General features: G+C 49.6%; 1 protein-coding gene across 2 annotated transcripts in view; it reads left to right on the forward strand.

Moving 5' to 3' along the window:
* Positions 1–790: 790 nt before the first annotated feature.
* Positions 791–21,138, forward strand: part of FAM3D (FAM3 metabolism regulating signaling molecule D) — a 29,204-nt gene continuing 8,856 nt past the window's right edge. Inside the window, exons 1-6 of one of the 2 annotated variants that reach the window (XM_008703095.2) lie at positions 791–1,473; positions 3,204–3,254; positions 5,081–5,188; positions 7,702–7,725; positions 11,028–11,145; positions 18,600–18,658. In XM_008703095.2, coding sequence (XP_008701317.1) covers positions 3,242–3,254; positions 5,081–5,188; positions 7,702–7,725; positions 11,028–11,145; positions 18,600–18,658 — 322 coding nt within the window. In that variant the 5' untranslated portion in view covers positions 791–1,473; positions 3,204–3,241. The remainder of the gene's footprint in view (positions 1,474–3,203; positions 3,255–5,080; positions 5,189–7,701; positions 7,726–11,027; positions 11,146–18,599; positions 18,659–21,138) is intronic. The other variant, XM_008703096.2, reaches the window with a different exon arrangement.

Here is a 21,138-nt window from a genome sequence, read left to right on the forward strand (position 1 = left end):
CTAACACAGGTCTGTCTGATGGACCCAAAGTCCATCCTCTTTCCCGACGTCTCACACTTTTTCCTCCCTGACCCTTTCCAGACCAAGGCCACAGCGCTGCCCCATGCACAGCCCCAGCATTTGCCTCTCCTGGCGGGTTGGTAGAGTAGCTGAGAAAGGGGCTCCAGCAGCCCCAGACACCCAGGTGTCCAGCTTAAGGTCATCGGGGGAGAAATAGCTTCTCTCTCCCCCGATTCCAAGAGCTGTCCCAGGAGAACTCTGTTTGGCCTTTTTTGGGTCACATGTCCCCTCCTGAACCAACCACAGAGAAATCACAGGGCTCTGACTGCCCAGCTCCTCTTGACAGGATGGGGTGCCATGATGGGTGTTTAACCTTGATTTGGGGGGTCAAGAAAGGCTTCCCAGAGGAAGTGACTTCTACACTGAGACCTGAAGTAGACGTAGGAGTGTCGCAGGCAGAGACAGACAGGGAGTAGCAGTGCAAAGGCTCAGAGATGGTCCAGAGCATGTCTTGCTCATAGCCATACCCCCAGCCTAACGCCCAGCCTGCCATCCCGTGACTGCACAGAGACTGCTTCAGAAATGAAATCCACAAGTGGCTGTGTGGCCTTAGACAAGTCACTTGCCCTCTCTGAACTTCAGCTTCCTTCTCTATACAGTGGTTTCATTGTCCTAACCTTTCAGGACTATGCAAGAAACCAGTTCATTCAGTCCCCAAATATTCACTGAGCACTTCCTCTGTGCTCAGCATTGTATGGGGCCTGCAGGAGACCAGGCCTGCCGCAGAAAAGCAAAGCACGCTTGTGACTTACGTACCACCTGGCCAGACCTACAGCCAGAAATCCATAGGGGTCCAAGGGGAGGGGCAGGACAAAGGGAGAGGCTCAGGACAGTGAGGGCGGACAATAGGCTCTGCCTTCCTCCTCCCCACCCCTCCACCTCCATCCCCTCCTTTCCACCCTCCACCCTCCCACCCCACCAGCCCTGTGACCACATACTACCCTGGGGCCACCATATGTGCGCAAGGGCAGTCAGACCTTTCTCCCCGTGCCTTTGCCCCACAGCTCCGTAACCTGAATAACAGGTTGCGACAGACATTCTCGCAGGAACAAGTAAGAAAGAAACTTTGGGGTTTGGGTGGCTGCGGAGGGAATTCTTGCCCCACCCTTAGTACCAGTCCCAAGTGCCTTTCTCCCTCCCTCCCCACCCCCAGCAGACCAGTCCCGGAGCCCAGGACGCCAGTCTTGGAGCTGGAGACTCCAGACCACCCACGGGCTGGCAGGGCGAGCCAGTTGGAGACTCAGGAGACTGAATAGCCCGGCAGGTGCTGAGGGGACAATCGGGGACTCAGCTAGGAGGGACATCAGGCTGGAAGAACCCTCCCCACCCCTGCCCCTCCCCACCCTGCTGCCCTGAAGCCAGAATCCCTGCTTGGCATGGGCAGGACTGTGAGAAGCTAGCCCCCCCACCCAGGTATGCGCCCCAGCCTCTATCTCTGTCCTACGTCTCTCCTCTCTCTCTCCGAATGGCACTCTTTCTCTTTCTGAATCTGGGTGAATGAATGTCCTGAGTATTTGCTCTTTACCTCTGCCCCTTTGTCTGCTTTCCTCCTCTGTCCCTGTCTTCTTCTTTCTCCTGTGTCCCTGTCTGTATCTCTGCTGTCCCCTCTGCCCCTTGTCCTTTGTCTCTCCAGGTTCTGTCTCTGGCATGCTCTCTGTCGGTATCAGCGTCTGTCCGGTCATCTATGCACCCTCATCTACCTGACCATGTTCCCATCCTTTCATCCTGTCCGGCTCCCAGCTCTGCTGGGCGCTCCACATGTGTGGATCCCACGGAACGACCTTCCAACGTCATCCAGGGCCCTGGGCTCCCAGACTGTAGGGCAGAGCCTATGAACATTCAAAAGCATAATATACAATTGTATCTGAAAAAAAAAAAAAACAAAAACAAAACGGGGGTGGGGGAGAGGGTGATAATTTGAATTTCAGGAAGTAAAAGTTCTACAAAATCACTGTGGGTGGGGTCAGGTACCCGCTCACCTTTCTCACCTGGAAGGACCTAGACAGTAGGCCAGAGTGGGTGGGAACATTTTCATACTTATCAGAAGGAAATGTAGATTTGCCCTTGCTTTTGTTTAAATATCAAGGACTGACCCCTCCCTACTGCTTCCGTGGCAGGCACTAAAGCCTCCTGCCTCTTACCTGGGTGCTTGGTGGTTGGGCTTTGGAGGCGGTATCTGTTGAGATGGATTCTTAGGATAAAGAAGATTCTGGAGTGGGGAAGGGGTAGGAAAAGTAGTGGAAGCAAGTCCTTGCAGTCAGAGCCCTCCAGCTGTGGGGGTTCAGAGACTTGGAACAGTTACTACCAGCCCTGCACTCCCCTCCCCTAGGTTCCTAGAGACCTGCTGGGGGTCTTCACAGCTGCTGAATCCCTGGTAACCGCCCAGCACCTGGGGGGTGGCACAGGTGAAAGGTGCGGCCAAGGGTAACCCTACCCCTGCCTTGTGCTCAAGAAGGGAGGAAACTCCAATGTCAACTCTCCTCTGGGACAAAAGGCCCTGAGAGTGGGACCCTGTGGGGATTGGGCAGTGGAGACCTGCACCCAAATTCTGACTGTGACCCTTACAAGCTGAGTAAGTGTGGGCTTGCCCATGGTGAGTCTTGGCTTCCCGACCCCTAAAACGGAGGAGTGTGAGGATGAGAGGAGATAGTTGCATGTATAGCAGCCGGCACAAACTGACCGGTGATGTGAGCGTTCTCTCTTTACTCTTCATGTTGGCCCTTACGCAGAAATTGCTTGAGCTTCCTGACGGTTTTACTAGAGCAAGCTAGCTCAGTGTCTCTCAGCTAGCTGGAGGGACGGAAGGATGGACGGGTGGAAGCTTGGATGGATGGATGGATGGATGGATGGATGGATGGATGGACGGACAAATAAATCCTCCAAGAGACAGCGGCTGGCAGACTACACCTTCCTCTACCTAACAATCTCTGCACTCAAAAAAGACATGTTGAATTGAATATAAAATTCTAGGGGCAAAAGTGAAGGACAGGTGGAGGCAGAGAGCAAACAGATGGCAGGTGGTGAGGAACCAAACTGAAAGGGCTGTGATCTCCTCCGTCGGAGGTACCCGTCCCTGATCGTCCATCTTACTCATTTTCAGACCCCAGGTGCCAGTTTCCAATTTGATTTCCTTCTCTCCACAGGCTAACGTTGACCGCAAGCCGCTCCTCACCTGGACAAGATGAGAGTGTCAGGTAGGGGCCACGTTCCGAGGATTCAAAGTCTCAAGGTTGAGGTCTGATACTGGTTTAGGAATCATTTTTTTATCAGGAATGCAGCCAGTCCCTGGACGCAGAGGTTTTTTGGCTGTCTATGCTCTCGAATGTTCAGACCAGACTAACTCCAGGAGGAAACCCATCCGGGGGAGCCTGGAAGATGGGGAAAAGGCAACTTGCTGCCCCGAGGCTGAAGGGCTGGAGAAGCTTTGGCATCATGGCCCCACCACCTGGGATCACAGGGACTGACCCTATTTGGGAAATACCTGACCCTGGAAGGAAGTGAGGGCTCAAGGAGGGCTATCCTAGAATCTTCACACCACAGGACTGGGCACGAGGAGCAGCCTTTGCCTTCTCGTCCATGCTCTCATGCTGTATGTACCCTGTTTGTACAGATAGGGAAACTGAGGCACCAAGTAAGAAATGGACACAACTCATTTATATTCCCAAATAGCTGTGAGGAAGTTAAGAGCACAAGTTTTAGAATCAGTGCACTTTTCTGGGTTCAAACGCAACCTCTGTCACTTACCAGCCAAGTGACCGCCTCCCTGAGCCTGTCTCCTCATCTGCAAAATGGGAATGATCAGTAGTATCCAACGGAGGTTTACCGTGAGGATGAACTGAGATAATGTATGTGAAAGCTGTTGGCGTGCTGCCACGAACAGGATATATGTAGAATGTGAACTGATACCCAGGGAGAATTCTGGGTGCCTCCAGCCACACTGTGCCCCAGAAGATGAGGGACTCCCACAGACCTGAGCCATGCCCGTACATGATCCAGGGGGCCTTCGTCCCCATCCCAAGTAGCCAGAGGCCAGCACAAGACCCCAGAGCTGAATTCAGGGCCACACAGAGGTCAGGGGCAGAGCTAGAGAACATGGCCCGAGGGCAGTGGGGCCACCAGAGTCCCTGTGCTGGGAGGTGTAGTGGAGCCCACTTCTGGCTCTCGTGGGAGAGTGAGGGAAGGGAGTGAGACCGGGAGCTCTGGGGGGCTCTCCTGTGTGTGGGGTTGCTCCCCACTGATGCAGAAGCAGCCAGGCTGTGAGCCCGGGGAAGCCACGTCAGCAAGGCAGAGTGTGTTCCTGTAGGTAGCGTCGTGCGGTTCTTTGTGGTGGCTTTCAGGGGGAATGATGGAAACTGTGAGGGACCAGCCACAGCCCCAAGCCACCCTGGAGGCTGCCTACTAGGGACAACCATCACATCCCTCCCAACAAGCTGTGGGCTCAGAAGCAAAGCTGTCGAGCCATGTCCACTCTGTGACTGGGGCATTCCTGCCCAGAGAGGCTGAGCTTCTGCCAGAGGTCACACAGCAGCAGTGGCTGCCCGGAGCTCTGGACCCAGCCTTCCCGACTCCTGTGGCGTTGGGCTCACCCCCTCGGGCTGTCTGCAGCAGAACCTGCCTTCTGCTTGGCTGCCACACCTCTCAGGCCTCACCTCAAGGTGCTGGATAAAAGTGCAGATTCCCAGGCCTCACCCCTCAAGAGTCTGTCTCTGGATGGCTGAGTGGAGCCCAGGAAGGACCATTTCTAACTCTTTCTCCCTGTGGACCCACCTTAGGAAATGTGGCCATGCAATCTTGCAGCACGATCTCACCATTTGATCATTGCCTGAATTCACACACGGTCTCACCACATGGTCCCCTGACCTGGTCCAAGGTGTGGGCGTTGGTCTGGGGCTACAACAGGGGGTCTCCTGGTGGGGTCTCATGACATGGTCTCACTGGGGGGATTTGGTAAGGACTCACAAGTAGCCTTGCTATGTGGCCTTGTGATGACGCTTCGTGGCCGTATCTGCTTGCTCTGCAGGTGTGCTTCGCCTCCTGGCCCTCGTCTTTGCCCTGGTCGCCACATGGATCTTTATTCGCAGCTACGTCAGCTTAACCATGAAAACTATCCGTCTGCCTCGCTGGCTGGGTGAGTGGGGCTCACTGCTGGGTACAGGGACTATGGACCAGGATGGGGCCAAAGATATTCCTCCCGCCATCTGTGGGTGACCCAGGAGGCAGCCAGACATGGCGGGGTGTGGGCTGCCTTTGGGACTCCAGCCTCTGTGGGGGTGGAAGCTGCCAGGAAGGCTGGAGCCCATGGGGAACAGAGAAGTGTTCCAAGGCCCTGGCCATAACATATGCCTGCATCAAGGGCCAATTTGGAAATGTGATTCCAAGAAAAAAAAGGACAGAGGGAGGAAGAAGGAAGAAAGGGGGGAGGGAGAGAAAGGAGCCAAGAGAGACAAAACTGAGCATTGAGTGGCATCCAACTGCAGGTGCTGTCGCCTCTTCCTGAAACACTCTTCGCACAGATGTCCCTACAGCCAGCTCTTCTCCAACTTCATGTGTCTGCTCAAATGTGACCTACTCAGAGAGGCCTTCCCTAACAACCCCAGTTGCAGCATGCCCCCTCCTTCTTCTTTAGCCCCTCATGTCAGCCTATTTCCTTCAGAGCTTCACCATCATCCATCATTAGGGTGTTTATTTATTTGTCTAGTTGGTTGTTTTGGGTTACCATCCCCTAGAATGTAGGCTTCTTGAAGGCAAGGATTTTATCTTGTGTACATCCATTTCTCTAGCACTCAGTGCAGAACAGATGCTCAGTAAACATTTGGTGAATGAAAGAAAAATGAATGGATGATGGAAGCATGGATTGGTGGATGGTGGATGGAAGGATGGGTGAACGGATGGATGTATAGGTGGATGAATGGATAGGTGGCTGGATAGATGATGGGTGGATGGATGGATGGATGATGGATGGATAGATGGATGATGGATGGATGGATGATGGATGGATGGATGAATTGTTGATAGATGGGTGGATTGGTGGATGGTGGGTGGGTCGGTGGGTGGATGGAGAGATGATGAATGGGTGGATGGATGCGTAAATGCATGGATGGGTGGGTGGGTGGATGATAGATGAATGATGGATGGGTAGATAGACACATGAGTAGATGGGTGATGGATGGGTGGATGGATGGATAGATGGGTAGACGGATAGATGAGTGGATAATGGACGGGCAAATGAATAATATATGGGTGGATGATGGATGAGTAATAGATAGCAGTTGCTTACATGCATAATCTCATATAATCTGCACAAATGGCCCCATGAGGTGATCCATGGTTGTGGAGTGGACTCATACGTGACCTCATGGTGTGGTTTTATGTGTAGTCTAAGAAAAGAGAAGCTTGGAGAGCTTCAGGGAGAAAAAAAGTTGCCCAAATTTCCCTTATAGATGTCAGCAGGAATGGGAACGCAAGTCTCCCAGGTCCAAATCCTTTCAAAAGAAAGAAAGAAAGGGAAGGGGTTTATGCCTTTGCATTTGTCCTCCTTGTATTTAGAGAACCACCTCCACTGACATAGTCAAACTTAATAACCTCTAGTGGCCCAGGCTAGCTCATAGCTTCACAGCAGCTAGAAGCCAGTCACCCTAGAGAGGAGTCTCCGAGATCCCGCACCTCACCCACTTCTTGTCAAGCGCGGCTCACACCCATGTCAGGATGAATTAGATAGACCCATGGGGGCCACCATTTCCCCAGCCCCAGGGCACTGCTTTTACAGAGATGGACTTGGCTGTGCTGACAGCCTGGGAAGAGATGGGCCCAGGTCAGTGTAGGAGGCTCAGAGCAGAAGTGGAGCTCAGGGGCATCCTCTAGAGAAGAGAGCCCCAGCCTGAAGTGAGAGAGAGGACAGGTTTGAAAGTACACCCCAGAACTCAGCCACCTGAAGTCTGATGAATCAACACCTCCAACCAACAGTCATGGAGCAACTATTCTGTGTTAGGTCCCAGGGACCCCAAAATGAGAAACATGTGGGCCCCGCTCATGGTCTGAGTCGGGAAGACAAATGGACTTAATTACAGAATATACAAAAACAGAAGTGATGATCCAGTCTCGAGAAATGCTTACAGTGACAGGACATGCAACCAGTGGGAAAAGGGGCCATCGAAAACCATGAACGTTCAGCCACTGGAAGGGGTAATATTCATTTTCTTCAGAGGTTCCTAGTCTGGCTGCACACACCCCCCACCTTATTATTTAATGCATTAATATAGAAGTATATATATTACTGTAGTACAAATTTATGTTTTAATATTTTATTATTATACTGATATATAGTTGGTTTCCATTCTAATCTATTTTATTTTATGCATTTAATAACATGCCCTGTTAGAGTAGGAAGTGCTGTGTGTGCGTGTGTATGTGTGTGCGAGTGAAGGGGTGGCAGCAGTAAGTGAGAGAGGGCTCCCTGACAGGGTGGGACTTTTAGAGCTCACTTCAACATCCCCCACAGGAGGAGAATCCTTGGCCAGGCCAGGCCAGTGCCAGCCTCCAGCCTCCAGCCTCCAGCCTCCAGCCTCCAGCCTCCAGCCTCCAGCCTCCAGCAGGGGGCACCCAAAGCATTTTCTCACTAACAAGATTGTGTCTTCTCTCCAGCAGGTTCGAACTCCAAGGAGATCAGTGAGTATCACCCCAGCCCCGCCTTTGCCTTAGGGTGAGATTTCCCAGCACTGCTCCTACTGGCCCTGCAGGCCTTAGAAAAATCCTGGTGTCCAGAATCTGCCCAGCTCTCTCCTCTCATGGCCCGATGGTGCCTTCTGAAGCCCCCGAGCCCTGTAGCAGTAGTGGCCTCCTTTCAGCCATTCAGACTGATGGAGATGACTCAACTCTCCCTTCCCCAGTCCCCCCGCCCTGCAGTCTGGATTGCCACCCTTGTCACAGCACCCGGCCCTGCACAGCCACCTCCCCACTCTGACCCCCACTGAGCCAGAGCCCTGAAGATGGGCGCTGTGCTTATCATCATCAAGCAGCGACCCCAGGGTTGGTTCACAGTTCCTGTTCCAAAGTATCAGGGGCCATGTGGGGCACTACAGGTGCCCCCAGAGTCATACAGAAAGGGGTGCTGATTGTCTGTTGGGGCAGAAGTGCCCAGTGTGCCGAGAGAGATAGGGCAAAGTGTTCTGGGCTCCGGGAGGGCTACCTCTTCCAATGGGATGAGGTCAGAGGAGGCATCAGGGAGGGAATGGCAAAGGCCTAGAGCCAGGAATGTGTGGGGCTGCGGGGGAGACCATGGCTCCCTGCAGAGCCCCAGAGTCAGGCACTGGGAAGTGGGAATGCCCAGGCCTCCAATGCTGGACACTGCAGCCGCCCGAGCAGGGCCTCAGCAAAGACCCCAGCTCCCAAAGTGTGCAGAAGGTAGAAGGGAGGGACAGTTATGATGATGATGATGATGATGATGATGATAAGATGATGGAGGACCTACTACGTGCCAGACACCATATTCAGAGCTTTGCAGGCATCTCAGGCAATCCTCACCGCAACCCTGGTAGGTGCTATAATTATCCCCATTTTATAGGTGGGCACAATGAAGCTCAGAGAAGTAGGAATATCTTGGCTAAGGCAACACAGTGGTACATAGTGGAGCTGGAGTTCACCCACAGGCTAGCCCAGAGCCCACCCTCTCAACACTCCTTGCAAGAGGCAACATCTCCAAGTCCCCCTTCTCCCACCGCAACATAGTAGTGACTGAAGAGGGTCATAGTTCCAGGAGCAGAATTGTGACCGAGAAGGGCATGGGAGCCCCCGTGCACTGTGGGATTACAGAGAGCAGAGACCAAATGGATCAACACAAACCATTCGCCCCACACCTGCGACTCCATTGACCTGAGCGTCCTGAGTCATATTCTGAAGTAGACAGAGTCATGGCATCTTGGTGCAAACAAGCACTCAGGCATCATCTGCTAGGGCCAGGGCAAATCCAGGCACACATGCTGCCTCCTGCCCCGCCCACCCTCCTGCTCGACATTGCCAGTCAATCCAGCACTTGCCCGCGGGCCCGCAGGTAGTCTCTACAGCTTTATCATTAAGCCTCTAAGAGCAGATGCACTGACAGTTCAGAGAAAAGCTATTTGACAACCCTGATCTAAACCAGCTCCCTCATTTTACAGCTGGCAAAGGTAAAGGGAGAGACTTCTGGCAAGTCACGCCGCTGATTACGGAAGAGCAGCCCACATTTCCTGACCTCTCCCCCTCCCGTGCTCAGCTTCACGCCCTCAGCAACAGCACTAGGGGTTTCCAGAGGGCTTGGGTCTCAGGGTTTGAGACAGCTGGTGGGGGCAGCCCCCCACCCCGAACCCAGAGAGCAAATCCCCTGCCTCCCAGTGGCTGAACCCCCTGGACATCATCCCCTTCATCCAGTAGCTGGACCGTGAAGGCTTTATGGTCAGAAAATCAATTCTGGAAAGCCCGCTTAAGCCAGCCTGTTGACATCAGGTTTATCAGACTTAGCTGCAGTTGATTAGACTCTGGGCAAACTCTAGGGTGATATCCAGGGCCTGGAACAATCCCTCCAGCACAGGTGAGAACGTCTGGCCTCAAGAGAAAACTGGCCTCTCCATGAGGGGACGGGGGACCTGAGGTTAGGGCCCAAGGCTCATAGGAGAGGAGGACCCCTCCCCAGCCTCATCCTCAGCCTCATCTCACCTTCAGGCAGGTGCTGGGCCTCCTGAGAAGGGTCCTCTCCAGAAGGTGGGGAAGGGGAGTCAGGTCCCCACATCTCCAGCCATAGGCCCAGACACCCACTCATCCCCTAACAGCCCCTTATGTCTCTGCTCCTGGCCCCCATCCTGGTGACAATGTCCTGGTTTGAGCTCTGGTTATACCCATCAGGTGGGTGGATTAAAACTTGGGGTGGGGGGAAGGGCAGGGCAGAGAGCCTAGGATAGGCATTCCACGCAGACCTGCAGGGCTGCCCACCTGTCGAGGGTACCCTGGCGTGAGTGGCATTCACTCCTAGGAAGGAGCAGCTTTACCTACTCAGAAGTGCCACGGGCTTGCCAAGGCTCGCACCAGTGCGTTGTGTCCCCCCAGAGGGGCACTTTTCCCTGATGCACGTAAAGGCTCCCTAGAGGCTGGCAAGATCCTCATCACCCTGACCACATGGATTCTCCCAGTCTCGAGCCTAGCCCTGCCCAACGCTCTGTGCGTTCATTCCGTGAAAATTTACTGAGTGCCTACTACGTGCCAGGCACAGGAGTAAGCGGCACGATTTAACAAGATCATAAATGTAAAATGCTTGCCGCAGTGCCTACCACCTCCCTCAGCGGCTGCAGCTTCTCTCAGGAAGCCTGTGCGTTTGCTCCAAGCGGGTGCTGCCGGAGCTCAGCCAGATGCGCGGCTCCGGGCTGGAGAGAGGCTGCTCGATCACGGCTTTCCCTTTGCAGGGACACTTTCTCTAATTCCGTGTTTACGCAGTCCTCCCTAAGGGTACTTTCCAAACTGTCAGGTGGTATTTAAAAAGGGGGGGGCATTAATATAAATCAGAACCTGCGGGGCCGAAAGCACAGGTGACGGATATCCCAGCTCACAAAGAGGCCGCGGAGGACGGAGCAGCCCAGCAGCTGTGTTTGGAGGCCCTACGTACATCTCCCGCCTTCCGCGTGCCCTGTGAGGGCCGCACGCAGAGGACGCGGGTCCTAAGCAGAGCCAGGCTCCGTGCTGGAGCTAGAGCTGTCGTGCTAACCCTGAAAACGAACTCGAGGGTGGTCAGCCACACAGCCGGTGCCCTGCGTCTTTGACGGGGTGGCTGGAGGCGCTGTGCGCCCAGAAAGGGGCAAGCCCCCCAGACTGAGGCGGTGCGCGAAGGCGGCTTGGGGAGGCTTGTCTGCGCTGGGTCCCGAGCCTGCTCCCCCGCCCTCTCCCCTGCCTCCTCCGGCGCCCCGTCCCGAGCTGCCAGCACCGAGGTTGGTCTGTTCCCTCCACAGAGGCCGTGAAGACCAAGTGCGGCCTCAGCAAGCCCTGTCCAGACAACTTCTTTGCCTTTAAAATCAGCAGCGGAGCCGCCAACGTCGTGGGCCCCACCATGTGCTTCGAAAACTTTGTGTAAGTTTCTTGCGTTTCGTTTCTTTTCATTCGTTCAATGGCAAATTCGGAGGCTGCAAGGGCGGGCCCTGAGACCGGTCCACACCTTCCACTCGCTTCCTTTCCCTCTGGGTGGATGAGTCGCACTTAACGATGATTCTCACAGCTTTCCCTGTCAGCCAGCACCTTGCGAAATGCTTCCCGGCTTCCTCTCATTCAATCCCCCAACGCTCCCAGAGGTGGGGCTGTCATTATCCCCTTTGCAAAGATGAGAAAATGGAGGCTCAGACAGCATTACCCAGCTGACTCGTGGCAGAGTCAGGATTTGAACTCAGGTCTGCCTGACAGCCAAGCTGCCGGGCTTCCTATATAAGATCAAGATCCAGGCATCAAAGTTCAGATGTGGCAGGTGTCAGGGCTTCCACCCAGGTGCAAGAGGAAGACTACGCATTATCCAAACCAGCTGGTAAAGGCTCTGGGGCAGTAAGTCTATCCTGCCAAAGGAGCCAGAGATAGGTGATTTATTTATTTATTTATATTTATTTAAATTCAATTTAATTAATATGCACTGTATTAGTTTCAGAGGTAGAATTTAGTGATTCATCAGTAGCATGTAACACCCAGTGCTCATTACATCACGTGCCCTCCTTAATGCCCATCGCCCAGTTACCCCATCCCCCCACCCACCTCCCCTCCAGCAACCCTCAATTTGTTTCCTATGATTAAGAGTCTCTTATGGTTTGCCTCCCTATTTTCATCTTATTTTATTTTTCCTTCCCTTCCCTATGTTTCTCTGTTTTGTTTCTTAAATTCCACGTATAAGTGAAATCATATGATAATTGTCTTTCTCTGATTGACTTATTTTGCTTAGCATAATACCCTCTAGTTCCAGCCTCATCATTGCAAATGGCAAGATTGCATTCTTTTTGATGGCTGAGTAGTATTCCATTGTGTGTGTGTGTGTGTGTGTGTGTGTGTGTGTGTGTATACCACACCTTCTTTATCCATTCATCTGTCAACGGACATCTGGGCTCTTTCCATAGTTTGGCTATTGTGAACATTGCTGCTATAAATATTGGGGTGTGGGTGCTCTTCAAATCACTGTTTGTATCCTTTGGATAAATATCTAGTAATGAAATTTCTGGGTTGTAGAATAGCTCTATTTTTAACTTTTTGAGGAACCTCCATACTGTTTTCCAGAATGGCTACACCAGCTCGCATTCCCACCATCAGTGTAGGTGGTTTCCCCTTTCTCCACATCCTCACCAACACCTGTTGTTTCTGGAGTTGTTAATTTTAGCCGTTCTGACTGGTGTGAGGTAGTATCTCATTGTGGATTTGATTTGTATTTCCCTGATGCCGAGTGATGTTGAGCATTTTTTCATGTGTCTCTTGGCCATTTGGATGTCGTCTTTGGAGAAATGTCTGTGTCTTCTGCCCACTTCTTGACTGGATCTTTTGTTTTTTGGGTGTTGAGTTTGATAAGTTCTTTATAGATTTCAGATACTATCCCTTTATCTGATATGACATTTGCAAATACCTTCTCCCATTCTGTAGGTTGCCTTTAATTTTGTTGACTGTTCCCTTTGCTCTGGAAAAGCTTCTTATGTTGATGAAGTCCCAATAGTTCATTTTTGCTTTTGTTTCCGTTGCGTTTGGAGACATGTCTAGCAAGAAGTTGCTGTGGCTGAGGTCGAAGAGGTTGCTGCCTGTGTTCTCCTCTAGGATTTTGATGGATTCCTGTCTGACATTTCGGTCTTTCATCCATTTTTAGTTTATTTTTGTGTATGGTGTAAGAAAATGTCGCAGTTTCATTCTTCTGTATGTGGCTGTCCAATTTTCCCAACATCATTTGTTGAAGAAACTTTTTTCCATTGGATATTCTTTCCTGCTCTGTCAAAAAGTAGTTGACCATAGAGTTGAGGGTCCATTTCTGGGTTCTCTATTCTGTTCCATTGATTTCTGTGTCTGTTTTTGTGCCAGTACCATACTGTCTTGATGATTACAGCTTTGTAATATGGCTTGAATTCTGGGAACTGTGATGCCACTAACTTTGGTTTTCTTTTTCAACATTCCTTTGGCTATTCAGGTCTTTTCTGGTTCCATACAAATTTTAAGATTATTTTTTCCAGCTCTGAAAAAATATTGATGGTATTTTGATAGGGATTGCATTCAATGTGTAGATTGCTTTGGGTAGCATAGATATTTTAACAATATTTGTTCTTCCAACCTGTGAGTATGAAACGTTTTTCCATTTCTTTGTGTCTTCTTCAATTTCTTTCATGAGTGTTCTATAGTTTTCTGAGTACAGATCCTTTGCTTCTTTGATTAGGTTTATTCCTAGGTATCTTATGGGTTTTAGTGCAATTGTAAATGGGATCGATTCCTTAATTTCTTCTGTCTCATTGTTAGTATATAGAAATGCAACTGATTTCTGTGCATTGATTTCTATATCCTGCCACTTGGCTGAATTCCTGCATGAGTTCTAGCAATTTTGGGGTGGAAGTCTTTTGGGTTTTCCATATAGAGTATCATGTCATCTGCAAAGAGTGAGAGTTTGACGACTTCTTTGCTGATTCGGATGCCTCTTATTTCTTTTTGTTGTCTGATTGCTGAGGCTAGGACTTCTAGTACTATGTTGAACAACAGTGGTGAGAGTGGACATCCTTGCCGTGTTCCTGACTTGAGGGGAAAAGCTCTCAGTTTTTCCCCATTGAGAATGATATTCGCTGTGGGCTTTTCGTACATGGCTTTATGATATTGAGGTATGTTCCCTCTATCCTTACACTGTGAAGTTTTAATCAAGAAAGGATGCTGTGCTTTGTCAAATGCTTTTTCTGCATCTATTGAGAGGATCATATGGTCCTTGCCCTTTCTTTTATCCATGTGGTGTATCACATTGGTTTATGGATGTTGAACCACCCTTGCAGCTCAGGAACAAAGTCTACTTAGTCATGGTGAATAATCCTTCTAATGTACTGTTGGATCCTATTGGCTAGTATCTTGGTGAGAATTTTCACATCCATGTTCATCAGGGATATTGGTCTATAATTCTCTTTTGGTGGGGTCTTTTGGGATCAAGGTAATGCTGGCCTCATAGAACAAGTTTGGAAGTTTTCCTTCCATTTCTATTTTTTGAAACCACTTCAGAAGAATAGGTATTATTGCTGCTTTAAATGTTTGGTAGAATTCCCCTGGGAAGCCGTCCAGCCCTGGACTCTTGCTTGTTGGGAGATTTTTAATTACTGCTTCAATTTCCTCGCCGGTTATGGGTTTGTTCAGGTTTTTTATTTCTTCCTTTTTCAGTTTCGGTAGTTTATCAGTTTCCAGGAATGCATCCATTTCTTCCAGATTGCCTAATTTGTTGGTATATTGTTGCTCATAATACGTTCTTACAATTTTTTGTATTTCTTTAGTGATGGTTGTGATCTCTACTCCTTTATTCATGATTTTCTTTATTTGGGTCCCTTCTCTTTTCTTTTTGGTAAGCCTGGCTAGGGGCTTATGGATCTCATTAATTCTTTCAAAGAACAAGCTCCTAATTTTGTTGATCTGTTCCACTGTTCTTTTGGTTTCTATTTCATTGATTTCTGCTCTAGTCTTTATTAATTCTCTTCTGCTATTGGGTTTAGACTTTATTTGCTGTTCTTTCTCCAGCTCTATTAGGTATAAGGTTAAGTTGTGTATTTGAGACTTTTCTTACTCTTGAGAAAGGTTAGTATTGCTATATACTTCCCTCTTAGGACCGCCTTTACTGCATTCCAAAAGTTTTGAACAGTTATGTTTTCATTTTCATTTCTTTCCACGAAATTTTTTAACTCTTTAATTTCCTGGTTGACCCATTCATTCTTTAGTAAGGTTCTTTTTTAACCTCCATGTATTTGTGTTCCTTCCAAATTTCCTCTTGTGATTGAGTGAAAGTTTTAAAGCATGAAAATATGCAGGAAATAATCTCAATTTTTTGGTACTGATTGAGACCTAATTTGTGACCCAGTATATGATCTATTCTGGTGAATGTTCCACGTGCACCCGAGAAGAATGTATATTCTGTTGCTTTAGGATGGACTGCTCTGAATGTATCTGTGAAGATCATGGGGTCCAGTGTGTCATTCAAAGCCCTTGTTGCTTTGTTGATCTGCTTAGACAATCTGTCCATTGCAGTGAGTGGGGTGTTAAAATCCCCTATTAGCATATTATTATCAATGTGTTTCTTTAATTTTGTTATTAATTGGTTTATATAATTGACTGCTCCCATGTTAGGGGCATAAATATTTATAATTGTTAGATCTTCTTGTTGGATAGACCCTTCAATTATGATACAGTGTCCTTCCTCCTCTCTGTCTTTGGTTTTATTTTTTTTAAATTTTTTATTATGTTTGTCGCCATACAGTACATCATTAGTTTTTGATGTAGTGTTCCATGATTCATTGTTTGCGTATAACACCCAATGCTCCATGCAATACATGCCCTCCTTAATACCCATCACCGGGCTAGCCCATCCCCCCCACCCCACCCCCCCTCTGAAACCCTCAGTTTGTTTCCCAGGGTCCATAGTCTCTTGTGGTTCATTCCCCTTCTGTTTACCTCCCTCTTCATTCTTCCCTTTCTTCTCCTACCAATCTCCCCGCTATTCCTTATGTTCTACAAATGAGTGAAACCATATGATAATTGTCTCTGCTTGATTTATTTCACTTAGCATAATCTCTTCCAGTCCTGTCCATGTTGCTACAAATGTTGGGTAATCGTTCTTTCTGATGGCTGAGTACTATTCCATTGTATATATGGACCACATCTTTATCCATTCATCTGTTGAAGGGCATCTCGGCTCCTTCCACACTTAAGCTATTGTGGACAATGCTGCTATGAACATTGGGGTCTGTATGGTCCTTCTCTTCATTACGTCTGTATCTTTGGGGTAAATACCCAGTACTGCAATTGCTGGGTTATAGGGTAGCTCTATTTTTAACTTTTTGAGGGACCTCCACACTGTTTTCCAAAGTGGCTGTACCAACTTGCATTCCCACCAACAGTGGAAGAGGGTTCCCCTTTCTCCACATCCTCTCCAACATTTGTTGTTTCTTGCCTCATCAATTTTTGCCATTCTAACTGGTGTAAGGTGGTATCTCAATGTGGTTTTGATTTGAATTTCCCTGATGGCTAATGATTTTGAACACTTTTTCATGTGTCTATTAACCATTTGTATGTCTTCATTGGAAAAGTGTCTGTTCATATCTTCCCATTTTTTGATTTGATTATTTGTTTCTCGTGTATTGAGTTTGAGAAGTTCTTTATAGATCTTGGATACCACCTTTTTATCTGTAGTTTCATTTGCAAATATCTTCTCCCATTCTGTGGGTTGCCTCTTTGATGACTGTCTCCTTTGCTGAGCAGAAACTTTTTATCTTGATGAAGTCCCAAAAGTTTGTTTTTTCTTTTGTTTCCTTTGCCTTTGGAGACGTGTCATGAAAGAAGTTGCTGTGGCCGATGTAGAAGAGGTTACAGCCTATGTTCTCCTCCATGATTTTGATGGATTCCTGTCTCACATCGAAGTCTTTCATCCTTTTGGAGTTTATCTTTGTGTATGGTGTGAGAGAGTGGTCAAGTTTCATTCTTCTGTATATAGCTGTCCAATTTTCCCAGCACCATTTATTGAAGAGACTGTCTTTTTTCCACTGGATGTTTTTTCCTGCTTTGTTGAAGATTAGTTGACCATAAAGTTGAGGGTCCATTTCTGGAGTCTCTATTCTGTTCCATTGGTCTATGTGTCTACATTTGTCTGATATGAGGATTGCCAACCCAGCTTTCTTTTAATGTCCATTAGCATGATAAATGGTTCTCTACCCTCTCACTTTCAACCTGGAGGTGTCTTTGGGTCTAAAATGAGTCTCTTGCAGACAGCATATTGATGGGTCTTGCTTTCTTTTCCAGTCTGATACCCTGTGTCTTTTGATTGGAGCATTTAGCCCATTTACATTCAGCAACTATTGAAAGATATGAATTTAGTGCCATTGTATTATTACCTGTAAAGTTGCTGTTTCTGTACATTGACTCTGTTCCTTTCTGGTCTATGTTACTTTTGGGCTCTCTCTTTGCTTAAAAGATCCCCTTTAATATTTCCTCCAGGGCTGGTTTAGGGATCTTTTAGTTTGTTTGTCCTGAAAGCTCTTTATCTCTCCTTCTATTCTGAATGACAGCCTTCTGGATAAAGTATTCTTAGTGCATATTTTTCTCATTTAGCACCCTGAATAGATCATACCAGTCCTTTCTGGCCTGCCAGGTCTCTGTGGACAGGTCTGCTGCCAGCCTTATGTGTCTAACCTTGTAGGATAAGGACCTCTTTCCTGAGCTGCTTTCAGGATTTTCTCTTGAAACAGGTATTTTAATGGGGATTCTGGGGGCATCTGGGTGGTTCAGTCAGTTAGATGTCTGCCTTCGGCTCAGGTCATGATCCCAGGGTCCTGGGATCAGGTCCCGCATCAGGCTCCCTGCTCAGCAGGGAGTCTGCTGCTCCCTCTGCGCCTCTTCCCACTCATTCTCTCAATCTCTCTCTCTCTCTGTGTCTCTCAAATAAATTAAATCTTTTTTAAAAAATAAGGATTTTAAGCCTAACTCCAACTTAAGCAAAAGAAGGAACTTAGTGATTCCCATATACAAAATGCAGAGATAGCAGGCTTCAGGACCAGCTGGATCCAGGGGTTTAAAATTGTCATCAGGGGTCCCTCTCATACCATCTTTAGCTCTGTTCTCTTCTGTTAAATTCAGTTTTCTCAACATGAAAATGAGTTGCTTCCTGTGAAGGAGGGAGGCCATTAGCTCGTTGACATATCAGCCCAGGCTGGCACCCCACTGGGAAGAGAACTTTCCCATCCAAATTATCCCTGTAAAAGTCCCAAGACTGAGTTTCCTTGGCTGGCCTGGGTCACATGACCATACCTGGCTCAATCACTGTGGGCAGGGACGCAGGATGCTCTACTTGTCCGGGCCTGGAAGACCGAGGTCAGTCCTGAGAACTACCTAGTCTGAGAGTAGAGAAGGACAGTTTTCCCAAGAAACACCAGAAGACTGGAGCGTGGATGTTGGGCAGGGAGCAACACAGCTGGATTCCACACGGCAATCCCAGCCACTGCAGGAGCGCAGCAACGCTCTGGGCTCTGCCTTCCTCCCAGCGACCAGGCCTCACTGCTTGGGGGAGGTGGGCTGGTCCCACCTCCAACACCTCAGAGCCCCAGGCAGGGACCTTCCCTCTTTTCCGAGCAGACTGTTCTCGTCCAAACATGCCATGAGCATTCCTCAGAGAATCCAGCCCACCACTTGTTTCCAGGAGAAAACAGATGGCCCAAGTTATTCTGTGTGTTTCCTAATGCTTCTGCAGAGCGCCATGTGGGCCCCCTCAGAGTTCCAGAGTCACAAAAGCAGAGTGTTCGTTCCACACTTGGGACCAACTGTTCTATTTTGTTTTTCTTCTTCTTCTTCAGGATCATGAGTCCTGTGAAAAACAACGTGGGCAGAGGCCTGAACATTGCCCTGGTGAACGGTGAGCTGCCGACCCACCCCCCAGACAGCCCCGACCATGCTCTTAGTACTGGGGGTGGGGGGTACGGGGAGGTAGTTAACATTCATTCAACCAACACTGGCTCAGCTCCTACCATGTGCCTGGGGCCGTCCTGCAGTGCATGGGAGGGGAAGCTTGTGGGAACAGAAGGTCTAAAAGACCTGGTCCAACCCACCAGAGTCCTGACCAGACCTCTGCCGTGTGCAGCTGTCCCAGGAGGATATGCTTCTCCTGTGAAGCATGACCCCATCCTCAAGGCCATGCAGCCTAAACCAATACACATGAAACCATGGGGGACAACCACCAACAATGTGAGATGATGAGCTGATTGCATACCTTCATTCATTCATTCAGTAAATATTGACAGCAGCTACTATGGGCCAGGCCCTGTACAGAGCACTGGGGTAGGTCAGCCATGAACTACAAGGACCGGCCCTGGCCTCACACTCCCTGGGGTCTCCATGAAATTGATCACCAATCCAGTGGGGTGAGCATCTATGAAGGAGAAAGAAGCACAGCTCTGAGAACTGGGACACAGAGCTGGGGACGGGGGCATCAGGGGAGGCTTCCAGAGGGAGGTGCTGGTCAGCTGAGGCCTGAAGGATAGTAGGGGTTGGCCAGAAAAAAAAAGTAGAGGAGACTCCTTCGAGGCTGGGGCAACACTGTGCAGGGAACAAAGAAGGGAGGAGTGGGGGGGAAGGATTGGGAGCCATACAAGGTCTTTCTGGATGCACCAGAGAAGGAAGGATGACAGGTATAGCTTGGGGGGGGGGGGGCAGGCAGGATGACAAGGTGAGGGGCTAAGCATCCTGCTAAGAAGTATGGGCTTGAAGCTAAGGACAGTAGGGAGCCTCAGAAAGGCTTTGAGCAGGCCATGAGGGCTCAGCCCTGCATGCCAGAAACTTCCTTCCAGCTTGGAGTAGGGAAGCTGGAGTCCGGGAGACGTTGCGGGGGAGGCCCACAGCCTCATTACCCTGCATTTCTCGCAGGGCACAACTGCAGGCCAAACCTGAAACAGGGACACATTTCAGGAGCAGGTGGGTTTATAGGGACATAGTAAGGACCAGGTGCTCTGCCCTAGCAAGGACACTCTTCTCTGCCTTTGGAGAGGCATGGATGAGATGGAGAGCAAAGGCCAATTTCCTGAATCTAAGAGCTGCTTCCTGGGACAAAGGGCAGAGCAGGTGGACAAAGGGCACAGCAGATACTCAGGAAGGAAAAGGTCAAGCTTGTGTGTGGCATGACTACGGGAACACACTTAGGAAGTGACAGGGCTGGAGTGGTTACTCCTAGGGGAGCCATCTCCCTTCTGCCAAGAAATCCTGCTGCGTGGGGGGAAAGGTCAAAGCCTGGAGCAAAAATAGAGCCTTACCCAGAGCAGGAGGTCAGAAGGCAGCCCTGACCAACTTCTGGGAAGCCCGAGAAAGGTGGGGTCTGGGAGGGGCAGGAGGCTGAGCGGGGGCATGCCCCCTCCAAAGTCTTGAGAAGGAGAGCAAGGCCTGATTCACTCCACTGGCAGCTCCTTCCTACAGGAAGGGCATGGCGCTGTTCCACCTAATCTCCGCTCACCCCCCTCCCCCGGCCCCTCCCCACAGGGCAGGAGCTGGCCCTGGCCACAGCCCATCTGGCTGAAACCTGCTCGTTCTCTCCACCCTGAAATGGGCCACTGCAGAAGGAGAATAGTTTCCCATGAGACAGGCTCAGACTAGGGCCTCCTTCCCTTCCCCTCAGAGCAAAGACCAAAACAAGTATCCATAACACCAAGAGCTAATGTTTATTGAGCCTTCACTGTGTGCTGCCTATTTAATTCAACCTCATCCCCGTGCTAGGGTGGAGTCGTGCGCCCTATCCCCACGTTCCAGGTAAGAAAATGGAGGCTCAGAGAGGTTAGGCCACTTGCCCAAGGTTACACAGCCGACAGAATCACCTAGATTTGAACCTGGATCTGGCTGACTCCAGGTTGTAATCGCTCAGCTGAACTAACTTCCCTAGACTAAAAACCTCTGGAAGCATCTACTGCTTGCCAGCTGTGGAGAAGTCCAATAAATCACTCTCAGGGCCTCAGGGTCTCACCTGTATAATAAGCCAGCAAGGACTGCTAAAGATTAGTGGTTCTCAGTCTTTTAGGGGGCAGAGATTCCTTTAGAAATTGTGCAAACTACACCTCTTGCCCCTAATTCCAGAAAAATGTGTAAATATAAATGATCAGTTTCATGTGTACAACTCCCCGCCCCTTTCCACAGACCCTACACTGGAGGCTCGGAGAATCCAGGAAGGGCTGCAGTGTAAACCCTCCACCCACCCAGCAGTAGAGCCTCCACTATCCAGGCCCTGTCCCTACCCTCTCAGGGATGCACAAACTGGCTTGGGGGGAAGGGACCTGTGGTGAAACTATAGAGCTTGCCATCCCCTCTGCAACACCCCCATCTAGTGGCAGAGAGTGAGAACTGCGACTTCCTGTA

Source organism: Ursus maritimus, unplaced genomic scaffold (genome assembly GCF_017311325.1).
Source record: "Ursus maritimus isolate PB19 unplaced genomic scaffold, ASM1731132v1 scaffold_14, whole genome shotgun sequence".
Classification (NCBI taxonomy): domain Eukaryota; kingdom Metazoa; phylum Chordata; class Mammalia; order Carnivora; family Ursidae; genus Ursus; species Ursus maritimus.